Below are 13,770 nucleotides of genomic sequence, written 5' to 3' on the forward strand. Positions count from 1 at the left end.
GATCTGGGGGCTTTAAAGATTTGCATTCTTGTAATGTAAAGAGGGACAAGAGAGGTAAAAATGGCACCAGAGCCGGGTGGCGGCGCTTCTCCTCCAGGCTGCTCTTCCTACCCTACGGCCTCCTCATTACCTGTCACACAGGCCTGTCAAAAAGGCTGAGGGGGGCTTTGTGAGACTAGACTCTGGCTGCTGTCAGCAGACTCGTGGCCCTCTGGAGAACAGGTTCAGACACGAATGTTAACGGATTTCTGCGCCATTACAACTCACGCAAAAGTTCAGCTAATGCATCCACGCGGGCTGCATATATACAGAGAGCTCGGGACAAAGTGCTTCTGGTCTGTTTGTCTATTTGTAATCTCCTCATGTCAAGTTATTGTTTCAAATGAATCATTTGACGGGCGTCAGTTTGATCATTTCATATAAAGTGGTTCTTAGTCCTCTGTCTCCCTCGCTCTGTACCTTTCTGCAGGTGCATGTCTTGCTCGGAGCTGTTTCCAGTGCACAGTTTCCTTTCAATTAGTGCAACCTGCTTAAATAACTGGTTTGTCTGCTGCTTGTTGTACTTCGCTCTCTCCACCTTCCACTCACCCTGGTTGAGGCAGATGGCCGCCCAACCTGAGCCTGGTTCTGCTTATATTTCTTCTGTAAAAAGGAGAGTTTTAGTCTCCACTGTCACTTCGTGCTGCTGAAGGGGTTTGGATGCCATATTATTCTGTAAGGTTCAATGCCTTGAAAATATTTTTACAGTGATTCTTCAGTGACTGCACTTTATTCTACTAAACATTAGAATTTGTTATAGTATAGATCAGAGGTTTTTTTTTCACATTTGTGTTTCTCAAACTCAAAGTAATGGAAACGAATCATATAGTAAAGGTTTTGGACTATATGGTTTCAATTCTATATTAAAACTGCCATTCATATTAAAATACTGCTTGATTACTGTAATATTAGTTTAACATGTCACAGATGGAAGCGTTTCCAGCTGTGACAGTAGGTTTTACAGTAGTTTTTGTAGACACTCGTGAAACTTGTGTGGGCTCCTTCGGGCCCCTGCAGGCCCCCAGGAAACAGGCTGACCTCCTGGCGTCAGGCAACCCACACGCTGTCCTCACACAGCCAGAACTGGCTAATGTCATTATGGGCCTGTTTGTGGTCAACAGCTCCCTGATTGAGATGTACAAGTAACGCTGCTCAATGAATGTAGGAAGTCTATTAGTTAGTCAGAGTCCCAGATGGCCTGCAGAGGACAGACTTGCGTGTGCTCCTTCACCCCGCCTCACCTCTAAACACACACAAGCATACATGAGCAGCGATACAGACACACATACACGCAGACGCACACACACTTAATTACACTGCCTCCGAGTGAACCCTCTGACAGGCAGGCGACTACGAGCAAAGACAGAAGTGTGTCTATGTCCCAGTGTCTGCAGGAACAGAGAATTCTTCACAGAACCGATGCACAAGAAAGCCAGGCTTAGGCCCTAACAAGGTTAAACCCCTGAAAAAAAGTGACTTTTTAAATCATGGAGATTTGTGTTTCTGCGGGGTGTAATTAGCTTTGCTGTTGGGGGGGAGGGAGGGTGGATGAAGGGTCGAGATGCTGGCGAGGGGGGCGGCGACAGTGGGGTGCATTGTGGAGGCCGGCGGATTCAGGGGAGTAAATCTGATTATCAGCTCGTGTCAGAAGCCAGGCTCAGATGCAGCTTAACATTCAGAGCAACTTTTCTACTTTCGATGGTTAGACAATGACCCCGCTTTACAGGCCCACGCAGCCCCAGAGGGCCCGGCAACTCTTCCCCAGAAGCCCCCACATCCTGAAACAACGCGGCAAAGAACCAGACGACAGAACTCAAACACAGCGTTGGAAATAAAACACTCAGACTGGCTTGAGTTAAAGTAATAACACTGTAAAAACACTCGAGGTGAAGTCAAAGTAAAACATGTACAATATTTACTAATATATGATACTCACACATTTATAAGAATAATAATAATAGTATAAAGTAATAATGCAGTTATATACTTTGGTATTATGTATGATTATAGTCAGTTATAGTTTATACTAAATAATAATATTTTCCATTTTCTCAAACCATAAAGTCTGAAGTTAAACATGTTTTTATCCTTTAATTTAGTTCAGGAAACACTCAAACCATTCAATCAAAGGTATTTCCACAACCTAGAAACCCACTGGTTGTACAACTGATGTATGAAGCATTAATAAATCAGTTTTACACTGAGGCCAATAATTACAGCACATGGTTCATGGTTCAGTGGTGGAAACTGGCAGCAAAGTAGTAATTATGCAGACTGGCACATGTGTACTGTAATATCCCATAAGATTATTACTTAGTATGATATTACTAAGTAAACTGGATTATAATGTTTTATTATGGTTGTTTAGATGGTTTAAATCTTTAACAGTATTAAACCACCTGTTTTATCATTGTTCTCAGTTTCAGCCCTTCTTGTAAATGGGGTATATTGGTGGATTATTACTGACGCATTACTGTGCAACAAGTATTTTATCTATACAGTGGCCTAAAGAAATGTCCCCTCTAACTCAGCCATGAAATGATAAAACCAGAGTTGGACGCTTTATTCAAAACATCACATGTATTAATCTTTAAACTGGACCTCTGCAGTCTCTGCAGCTTGTTTGGGCACCTGTGCATTCTGACCTGCACTGTCCCACCGCAGCTCGTGTCCCGGGTGACAGTGCAGGAGCTTCGACGCCGATATAAATCAGATTGTTGGGTCAACAGCCTCTTGTCAGCTGCCTGTCTGTTTAGAAGGGACACCCTTGTTGTTAACGTTGTGTCGTCGTATGACTGGGACAGTTTTACCATCACAATGCCTTCGTGATTTACCACGTATAACAGGAGCGGAGCAGACACGGAGAACGGCAGAGGGTGACGCCAGGCCTGACCAACTTGCTGAATGCTGAAGTGCTGAAGGCAGTTGAGAATGTAAATGAGGCTGTAAGGACCAGCAAGCGTCTTTGTCTGCTGACTTTACTTGTTTGTTTAACCAGAGGCCAAGACAGGAAGCCAGCCCACACAACTGTGCTGTCCCCATGGCAACCCCACTGTTAATTATGGCACATCCACTCACAGAGTCTTTTGAGCAAAGGGGAGAGGTAGATACTCGTGAGTGTTGGACGAGAGAAAGAAGAAGAAGAGGATAGTGTGTGTTTTTCTTTGTGCTCATTAGAGCCAAAGCAAGAACACTGGGATTTAGTTACTTATTTAAGAAGCTTCATTCAGTGTAACCTGTAAAAATGTGTGTGCAATAAAACATTACCAACATGTTTAGTGAATTTTATCACATTTGATGCCTTTCTGTCATTTTTATCATTATAAACGGACGATATTTTAGATTTACCAGCTTTGTGAAGGCATCACGTTATAGATGTGATGCCCACTTACGATGACTGTGACATTTGTAATAGATTAGTTAGTGAATCGTAAAAATAAAACTTCAAACGAGTAAGAAAAACTGTCATTAGTTGTTACTGAAACAAAACTGCACAAATAAACTAAATTCATTAGGGCTCATGGAAGAACATTTGGTAGAAAGAGATTTTTAACAGTACAAAAATGTCCTTTCATAAAGCCCATTGTTGAGTTGCATCTCTGCTATGAAGTGAATATTTGGGCACTCACGTTGTAGTGGCAGAGTCCTCTGTCCCACAAAACGGCCTTGCTGACAAAAGACACATAAATGGGTCTCTGCAACAGAAACAGAAAAAAAAAATAGACCAGTCAATATAAAAACATATTGATTATAGAAAGAGGGCAGGTGTGTGTGCTTAAATTTAAAGACAGATCAATTTTGAGAGGTTGAGACTGATCAAGTCAAAAGAGTCCAGAGATGAACTGCTTTCAGTGGCTCAATCTCCAGCTCTGTGGGCCCCCAGGCTGAGGACAATGACTAAAGCTTGGCAAAACAAACATAAAGCCACACAGTAAGAGGGCTCTCCAGAGACATTTAAGCCCCCACCAGTGCATTAATAACCCCTCTGTCTTGATTACTGAGCTCCTGTGAAGCTCCTCCAGTGGTTCGGGCTCCTACAGCAGAACGTAAAGACTCAATGATGGAGTCTGCTCTCCCACGCAGCCACTTCCCAACATCTGCTCCCTTTACACAGCGTCTCTTCCCCTTTTCTTTTTAACATGTAGCTTCCTCAGGACAGTGTGGTGGTCGTATGGTCAGGGCGCTCCGGTTTGACCAGTGGAGCAAGGGGCACTGTGTTAACTCATCAATCACTGGAGACACATCACCAGCCAATACGCAGCAGTCAACTCAGCAGCTCATCCATCTCTCTTTGCAGCTTCTGGCAGCTCCCAGAAGCACAGAGTCAGCTCCAGAGTTGATCCACTCCAGGGAGCAAGAGAGCAGATCCTCCCAGGACTCACCCTTCATTCATGGGCTGTAACCCCAGAGCAGAGTGGGTGACAGGGGCAAAGAGAGGCTCACAGGATGGGAGGACAATGGAGTTTGATGTGTGTATACATGCATGTTTCCCTTTTCCTTTTGGGTGCACTGGTGTGAAGCTCTCTGCCAGCTTGTGCCAGACTCTCAAACCCATTCACTGCCACTACGAGAGGCTAGAGGGCAGCCTCAGGTCTGGCCATCTCGTAGCCTTTGTCTGTTGGCTTTATTTAGGCTGTGTCTGTTGTGTTTACCAAAGCACATCACGTATGATTATACGCATTATGCCGGGAATACCTTGGACTGTAAGCTCTCCATCCTTAATAGAAGCCTTAATTGCAGCTGAATAATGAACCGACGGGAAACAACAACCAATTTCCGAGTGAATCACGGGTGCTTGTGGCCCAGTGACCTTGTTGTTACTAATTACATAGTGAATGTGAAATCAAGTACATTTTTAGACAGCAGAGGATAAAGTGGCTGGGGGTTGGGTTGGCCTGTGCAACTCTTAGTTTTTCAAAAATGTAACTATAAAAGCTGGCTGCCAGTGTGTCTAGACATCAATGGAACAAAAAGAATGAGCATGCATAATGCCCAACAAAGGCTTTTAGAAAATGGTATTCTTTTTTTTTTTTTTATTTCATTCTTATACTTTCACATCAGATTTATATCAGTTTCTGTAAAGACTATGAGCAACTGTTTAATAACCCTCTGTGTATTTTTAACAGGTACTTAAATTGGTAAAATGAAAAACATCAATTAATATATTTTAGGGAAACATTTAGTTTATAATAAAACAGGAGGCCATATCCAGGGACGTTTACAGTCCAATAATCAGCTAATCTTGATGTCCCAAAAAGGTTCTCTACAGTTATAGATCATGAAAACCGCTGAAAAGAAAAAGCATCAAGAAAAACCCCAAAAATTATTCATAAGTATGCAAGGTCAGATTTTCACTTCTTACATATGTGACCTGAAAATTCCTAACATGAAACAAGTGGCAGCTGCAGTGTGAGCATGAAACAACAGAAAGCTGTCCCAATCAGGTTTTAGCTAAACATGTGTGTATACGTAGGCAGAGTTATGATACTTAGTCTTTCTGTGTAATAAGGAGCTGCAACACTACACATTCCTGCATGGACGCCATGTTGGTTTATCACTGTGGTCATGCAAATGCTCTGAGCATTAAATAGGACATCATCACCTTGTGAATTGAGCTCGATCACCTTCACCAGCACGTTAAGTTGGTGCCATTGGTGGATTTTCATACTGTGCACTGTGAACCATGATTAGGGCCTACCTAACTGGGTACAGGTAAGCAAACAGTCGATTACTGCAAAACTATTTCACCACAAGGTCGATTTAGAAGCTTTTTATCTGGTCACACAGTCTTCACTGTGAGTTTTGTCTGAGAACTCAACCATACAATAGAAATGATCTGTGCGACCAAACAAACTCCATCTGCTGAGGAAAATCCTAGGATGAGATGCAACTTTCAGTTTAGCTATAAAATGGAACTTGTGGTGATGATCAGACACTTCCCTCACCCTCATCAAAAATCTTCATGATTTAATATGTTATCAGTCAATCTGTAGTTATCAGATGTATGCACTGTAATCTAATTTGCCAATTAACATCTATGCTATGATTGAATGATGTCAAAATGAATGACAGTAAAGTCTTTTTAAAAAAAGAGCATAAAAACCTACTTCAAAATACGATTAATTTATCAAATCACAATATAAAAAACCTATTGGCAAAAAACAAAACCATATAAATCAGTGACCTTGCCTTTGATGTCATTGTTTGACCCATCATCACACATATAACACTTAATCCCACAGAGGTTTGTCTAAAGTGATTGCTGCTCCTCTCCTCCCTGATCAATTCACATGATGAGATTAGGGAGATTCCTGGCAGATGGGATTTCCACTGTGCATGTGTGGACAGTGTGTATACCCCATTATCTACGCCAACTCCACCTTAAGGTACTTCCTGTTAGATTCACTACCAGTGCAGAGCTAGAGCGGCGTGGGCTGGCAAGAAGCAAGGATACAGGAAATGCTGTGCTGCCGGTGTGAGCCAGCGAGGGCAAATATGGTCAAATATGGTCAATCTTATCAATAATGAGTAGGTGGAAGGGTCGAGATCAAATTACCAATTTAGAGCTAATCACCAAAGTGGTGGCTGGTCTTTGCTTTTCCCCTCTCCCACTCGGCTTTTCTTCTCTCTCTGGTGACTCCTGCCACCATCTGTCTGTCTTTCTCAAGGGAGCCTTTCCTTCTCCTCCATGAACTACACTGGATGTTTTATTAATTCTGTTTCACCTGATTACACCCTGTCTGTGAGTCAGGGAACATTAATAGGCATTTAATCAACATTTAATTAAGGGAGCAGGCATTGAACAGGCACCCAGAGATCAGAGCTGCATCCTGGTGAGGTCAGCGCCAAGGACACTCCAAAACACGATGTAGACTGTAGATGAATGTGGGTTGAAGCAGGACGAAAACAAGCTGCCAACACTGTGCTGCAGCACTACACATTTAAACATGCGTATAACACTATAATGTATGCCTGCTTTGTCGAGGAAGTCCGGTACTATATGTATTCTTTCATTCCTGTACTGTCTCAAGTAAAACTCTGCAATCACAGACATCAATGAAAGCAGCTCTTGAGCTCAACACATAAATCATCTAACAGATTAGTTTATAAACCAGCCAACACTGAGACAGAAGAGCTGCACGCGTTCTGGAGCTGAGACCAAACTTTAAAGCACTCCACAGGAAGTCGACAATGCAGCGCAACACAACAGAATGAGGAGACCCAGTTCTGAAAACAATCAAGCAAACAGCCGAGTTATCAATGGCGAACAAAAGGCCTCGGTGAGCACCTCAGCATGTCTTTGGTCAGGTTAGAGCCAGAGACAGAATGGGAGAGGAGCCAGATTGAGGGAGAGAGAGAAAGCCCGGGGTCAGCTATAATGAGCAATGAATGTGAGCATCCAAACAATCCTGTTTAATGGAGTTCATCCCTGGAAAGGTTTCTGTCCTGCCTCGCACCGGTGTTTGTGTGTGTTCATGTTGGGCTCCAGGTCAGGAGGCTACAAGGACTCTGTGACCCTGAAATGAGCTCTGGGAGTCGGTAGGGACCCCCACTGGTAGGACAGAGTTCCTTTTATACTTTAATCTGCAAGCAAGGAGGATCAATATGGCAACTATTGGTGCAGGAATAAGAGGTCCAGCCATTTTGGACGTCTCACAGGGGGCTTGGCGCACCCTGACAAAAGCACATCCCCACTGTCACCACCGGTCACAATGACTTGTGGGACAGTGGCTCACCAGCAGCAAACCTACTTAACATTCATTAGTGTCAGAGAGGTGGACAGATGCCCCGGGTCTTATGGATCTTCTCTCTTATGTTCTCTACATGGGGCTCATTCAGCAGCTTTTGACGTGTCTTTCATTTGGGATATTGCATTTGTGGGCGGTGGCGGCAGCAGGCCACTCAGCTGCGGATTGAGGAAGAGCTGGGTGGGCATGGATGGACTCACCCTGTGCGTGCGCTGTGCAGAGTAGGAGCCGTCAGGGAGCCAGGTGCTCGTGCTGATGGGATGCCTGGGCCGAGCCAGAAGTCTCAGAGGACGCTTGAAATCCTGATTTCTGGAAGGTCTGTTGTCCCACTGAGGCTGTGAAGCTCCTGTTCTGTTGACAGCAGACATGTCCAATGAGCTCTAGCTTTTCAGATTACTCATTTTAGCTGTCAAAATATGAAGATTTCACCACTGGAGTCCTGACAGATAAAGGAATCATTGTGATTTCTTTCTTTGTAGTTGACAGATCTAAATGTAGAGAGGCAGAGCAAAGACTCTATCTCTGTGGGAGGCTACAAAATGTAGTCCTTTATAATAGTTTATGTCTGTTAATAATTGCCCTGCTGCAAAACTAGTGCAAACCTCTCATGCATAAAGTTTCCTTAGCAAACACTGCACAAGATTCGCCTCTAAGTTTAAGTTTTCAAGCAACTAATAACATGTATTATCCACCTGCATACGGAACAACAGTACAATTATACATAAAGCAAAGCTTTCAATTAAGAAGTGAACAACACTGTAGTCCCACACAATGACAGAGGCCAGGGTACAAATCGAGACCAGCTGGACAGAGAGAGGGCTTTTCAGGCCAACTCCAGGCACAGCAAGGATCAGGTTCTGGGCTGCTATACAGCAGCGTAAATCTCCTGACCTTAATTACATTACAGAGCATATAGTGGCGAGCTCTGTGGAAACAATGGAGCCTATCAATTCCACAAATCAGAGTTCAGTAGTGTGTGTGTGTGTGTGTGTGTGTGTGTATGCTTTGGTTAGGGTGCATGCTCTAAACAGTCATCTATCTGCATCTGCAATCAAAGCTTATTATCTAGACTGTGTCTTGGTTTAGAAGTGATTCATCTTCAGATTTGTAGTGTGGGAAAATCCTACTAAATATGCAGTTGGTGAAATATTAACAAGAGTCGTGAAGAAGTGAGGAGTAGTCTGTGTTTTCCATGGTGACCAGACCAAACACTTACAGTGGTGACACAAGCAGCCACCCCCACATGAACCATGTGTGCTAAAAAAAAGCTTTTGCAGAAACTTCTGAAGTTGATTTTAATATTTAAAATCTCTAAACCTGTAAGAAATCCAGCTGACTCTGACTACATGACTAGTATTGAAACATCTTGAGACCATCAGAGATCAAGACCTCTCCTTTACGTCTCCCTTCCTAAAGCACACTCTGACTGAGGTCTCACTGTTCAACCCTGCGGGGGCTCTGCAGTGCACTTTGGGTAATCCACATGCCACATTAACAGTTGCTAAGACACTGCCAGAAAATGCACTGTGTGAGAAGAAGAGTGGAAATCCCAGAATCTTTGTGGCACGTGTGCATGTGTAAATGTTTTTTAGAAGGAACAAGATGATTCAGTTCTCTATGGACAGACCCAACAGATGTGGTGGATCACTGCTGTTCATCTGGGGTCATATTTCAATGCTTATCAACAGTGTTGATGATGTTGAAATAAACATGACCACCTTTTGATGTGTGAAACAAGAAGCTGATTTACTCCGCTGGCTGCTTGTGCAGACACAATTTTCTGGTCCGTTCAAACCCTCAAACATTTGGGAGATGACCCAAAATCAAAATGCGTGCCACAAATACTTCAGCGGACATGCGGATGTCTGACATGGCTTCAACACTGGAGGCTGGGAAAACCAGAACTGTGGACACTTGCAATTCATTTTCACTCTTTCTTTCAATCTATATTTGACAATATGAGACTCACTAAACACTAACTTGCACATGCACACTCGTCCACTCACACACACACAAATGAACACATACATCAGCACTCAAAGGCCGACAAAGCCTTTCAGAAAACGCATAAAAATGCCATTACAAGGGCTTTCATGCTGCTCTAAGGAAAGCAGCCCTGCCCACTGCGTGCTGCCCTTTGTCAGCTGCGGGACCCAGAATCAAAGAGCGCTGACCTGCGCCGCCTTTGCCCGGCAGGCCTACAGGGAGTCCTGCTCTGACTCCAACCCGTGGTTGCCAAGCCATGCTGAGATCCCCGACTACGACCGCCCCCTACTCCTCCTGCCCCCCGGTTAGCTCCGTTATTTCCTCATCTCATCAATCTGTCAGCTAAGCCCTTTGACACGCAGCACAATATGGTCCCAGTATTTCTCAGTTCGTGCCCTCTCTTTCAATATGGTTCCAGCATTTCAAGATTAGTCAGCTCACCCACAAGCGCTGCTCCCCTGGTGCCTCGGGACCAAAGTGAGGGGGGTGAGCAGCAAATAAAGCTGCTAATATATTTAAAATCTCTGTACATACATCGACATCATGTACATGTATGTGGAAACTAGAGCTGAAAGTTGTATAGCAACAGGTGTAACACACTATCAGGGACCTGGGAGCAGATCAGCTGTATGTTTATCTCTGAATTAGTGAACACTCTTAATGCTTCCTGTGAAGTCTTCATTCATAATTATGAATGTAGGAAGATAGAGAGGGTGTCTGTGATATAACTGTACAGAATACCTGTGCAAAAAGATAATTTACACTTAACGGATAATAAAAATCAGGATTCTGTTGCACGTTAGGCGGCAACGACTGTAGAGATATTATATACGACCTCAATATTTAATGTTAAAATGTTGTGGTTACGTCTGTAATTTTTATACTGCTCTTATATAACAAACTGTAGCTTGTGTAAGTATCAAATGTCACATTTCCTGCCATCAAACTGGTAGCTTATGATTTTCTTTCTTATACAAAGAACAGATTTTAAAAACTCTGTTTTAAATTCAAGTCGATCAATTCAGTCGATTACTGAACTGAACTAAAAACATCAAAACACAGACACAGTAACTTCTCCCTGTCTTTCTATACTTGTTCATATACATATACACTTTACATGCTCATTCATATCTGAATGTAAATGAACACCAGCCTCCGATGTGCTGTATAAATTACTTTGCTGATCAAGTCAAAAAGTAAAAGTTTGTCACCTGTGCTCATGGCCAACAGTTTTATGGAGAAAAGAGTTGAAAGGGGATAAAAAAGAACACGAGTGTGTGTATTTCTGTTTCGAGATCCCTGCCGCTGGACTGGGACTCACTTGAGAACAGACCATTCAATTTATTTTCAAGAAAGGATGAAAGGAAGACTCCAAACCATGCATGTAGTCTATTCACTGCTAACGCTCTTTAAAGGAAAGACAAAAAAAGACAGCAGAAAGAGTTGGAAAAGGGTGGAGGGGTGGAGCACTGCATAAATTTTACATACACAAGGCAGCAGAATGATTGTTGCTTCCCCAAAACTTTTTTTTCCCCCTCCAGAAAACACTTTCCTTGCTGAATAGGCACCTATTAGTGACTCTATTATGGGCACAGGGCTCTTGAATGGCTCCTCACTGTGCGTCTTTATCATAGTCAGGCCGTGAATACAGGCAGCCCCCTCCTCCTGCAGCCCAACCAAGCTCCTTACAGCCTGTATTGATAGGTGCTGTGGTGCTGGTGATGATGGGTGAGGCATGGAGGGGGGAGAGAGAGGTGGGCTGCCATTCTCACCCCCCGTTGTGTGCTCCAGGTGTGGTGGGTTAAGCGTAGCGCTCCACAGCTCCTATTGTGCCGCACACTTTACCACTTGTTCTAATAAAAAAAAAAAAAAAAAGATGGATGCAGTGCTTTACATGCATTAGCTGATCTCCATAATGCCATTCCCCCGCCCCCCACTGCACCTCAAAACAAGTCAGGCCTCCGGCGAATCGCTGCACACTGCCTCAGAGCCATGTATTGTTGCTGGATTATTCAGAAGTTAGCTGAAAGAAAGGGACAGGGAGAGTGGGGTGTCTGTACTTTATCTCCAGGGGAGACAGGGGCTAAAGAAGGAGCTTCTTTAGAGGAGTGAGTTACTGCGGCGAAAAGCCTGGAAACACCTGCAGAAGACAAGCGCAGGAAAAGCCAGGCAAGGAACCCCTATTGTTTATCTTTACTTTTCTTGTCTCCCATCAGAGGTACAGTAAACTCGACTCTCCTGAATGGAGGAGCTCCTGTTCATCACAGGCCCTTTATGATAACCTGTCACAACATTATCGCCTCGCTCACTCTGCACAAACGACGTTGTGTTGACACACGCATCTGCAGGTTCGTGATTTCAATCAGCAATCCAGAAAAGGCAGCGTGAACAAATATCTGCGTGTCAGTGAAAGCTGCATTCATTCAACTTTGAAGTTATGTGTGTACTCGCAGTTGAAGGAGGGAGACGCAGAGAGTTAGCGAGACTTTATGATGAATATGGAAGCATTGTTCAGCCATGCTTACCTCCACAGGGAACCATCTGCTCCCTGTCAATGCATCACCTGCTCGTCTGAGCCGTCTCCAGGGCAACAAGGGGTGGAGGGTGGGGTGGGGATTAGGAGAGGTTATGGTGTTTGATGAGAGGGGCAGTCGGTGGGGACAGAGAGGAGGCTGAGTGAAGGAGGTGGAGAGAGTGATGGGACAGAAGTAGGTGGACGAATGTCGTCCTCTGCTGGAAGAAACAAGCAACACAGAAAAAATCCCAAACCAAAGTATCTCTGTACACTTGATAGAAGACTTGTTTTTAGACAATGCACCTAAAATACGTTACTGCATTGAATAAAGGTGGTGCTGCTAATTGTAGTAGGTGATAGATGAGGATCATTATGACCACTGCACTGTTTACAATAAGTTTGCTTAATTTATTATTAGCTACAAATGCTAAATATGAGTATTTTCAGCTACTTATACCTGAAACACTTGTTTTATTAAATATTTAGGTTGTGTTTTAATATGAGAATTAAGTGTAAAAAAAAGTAAAAAACAGTGAATGTACTTTAAGCTGTGATGCTAATATTAAACATGATATATTAGAATGTTTTTTAATCAACTTTACACATGACGTTCTTTGTGTGTTGTGAGAATTTCTACCTGGTCTGTGACAGTAACATCAGGTTTGTCTTGGCTTAAGCTCAGCACTTAAGATCGTTAACACAAAGCCTGAGTTATGAGCTGGAGGGCAGATTGCAACAAGTGGCCATTTAGGAAGCAGGTTTTAGTGAAAGATACTATCAGCAGCAGGTGATTATTTTTCTTCTGCTAATTTAATTTTAACAAGACTTTGTTAGGGATGGAGGCTCAGGCAGTTCTTCTTACCTTATTTGCTATTGCGTATTGCGTTTTGTTCTATTTAAGCCCCAGATTAATAAGATTTGCTGCCTTTGCTGTTTGGCTCCCTCTGCAGATTCTGAGCAAAACTAGATGTTGCACCAAGTCTCACTTTGTGTCAGTGCATCCTAGTTATTTGAGGTTATTTTAGTTGAGTAGCTGTTGTTTGGTTGTTAGTATCCCAGAGAATTCCTGTTTACAGCATATTTGATCAGGTTCAGAGTTCAGTAGCTGCATTTTGATTTGTAAGTTGTAAGGAATGACTGTACACAGGAGGAAAACTGTCTGAGCATGTACTTTATATTTACTTCAAGACGTAACTTTCTTATGATGCTGCTCTGTAAACGTGTTCCCTCTGTTCTGCAGTTCTTGATTCATATCATTTATCATAAAACACTTTTCTCTATAGTGAGGAAACGACTCGTCAAGTAAAGCGTGATTAGCAGCTGCAGAGTGGCAGTGCTCCTGTGTGTGTTTGGAGTTGGCAGTCATGTAGGTCACCAGGTATTGTGTGACAAGCAGCATGAATGTCGATCAGTCACAGAGAGCTCATTAACGTCTCCTCCACCTACAATACAGTGCACTTTCTGCCAGTAATACAGACGTGA

General features: G+C 43.3%; 1 protein-coding gene across 1 annotated transcript in view; it reads right to left on the reverse strand.

Moving 5' to 3' along the window:
• LOC113163048 overlaps nt 1-8,294 on the reverse strand; it is a 43,367-nt gene extending 35,073 nt beyond the window's left edge. The window contains exons 1-2 of the mRNA XM_026361359.1: nt 7,988-8,294; nt 3,669-3,734 (exon numbers count right to left, since the gene is read on the reverse strand). Coding sequence (XP_026217144.1) covers nt 3,669-3,734; nt 7,988-8,155 — 234 coding nt within the window. The 5' untranslated portion in view covers nt 8,156-8,294. The remainder of the gene's footprint in view (nt 1-3,668; nt 3,735-7,987) is intronic.
• Between the last annotated feature and the right edge of the window lie 5,476 nt (nt 8,295-13,770).

This window comes from Anabas testudineus, chromosome 23 (assembly GCF_900324465.2).
Source record: "Anabas testudineus chromosome 23, fAnaTes1.2, whole genome shotgun sequence".
NCBI classification, from domain to species: domain Eukaryota; kingdom Metazoa; phylum Chordata; class Actinopteri; order Anabantiformes; family Anabantidae; genus Anabas; species Anabas testudineus.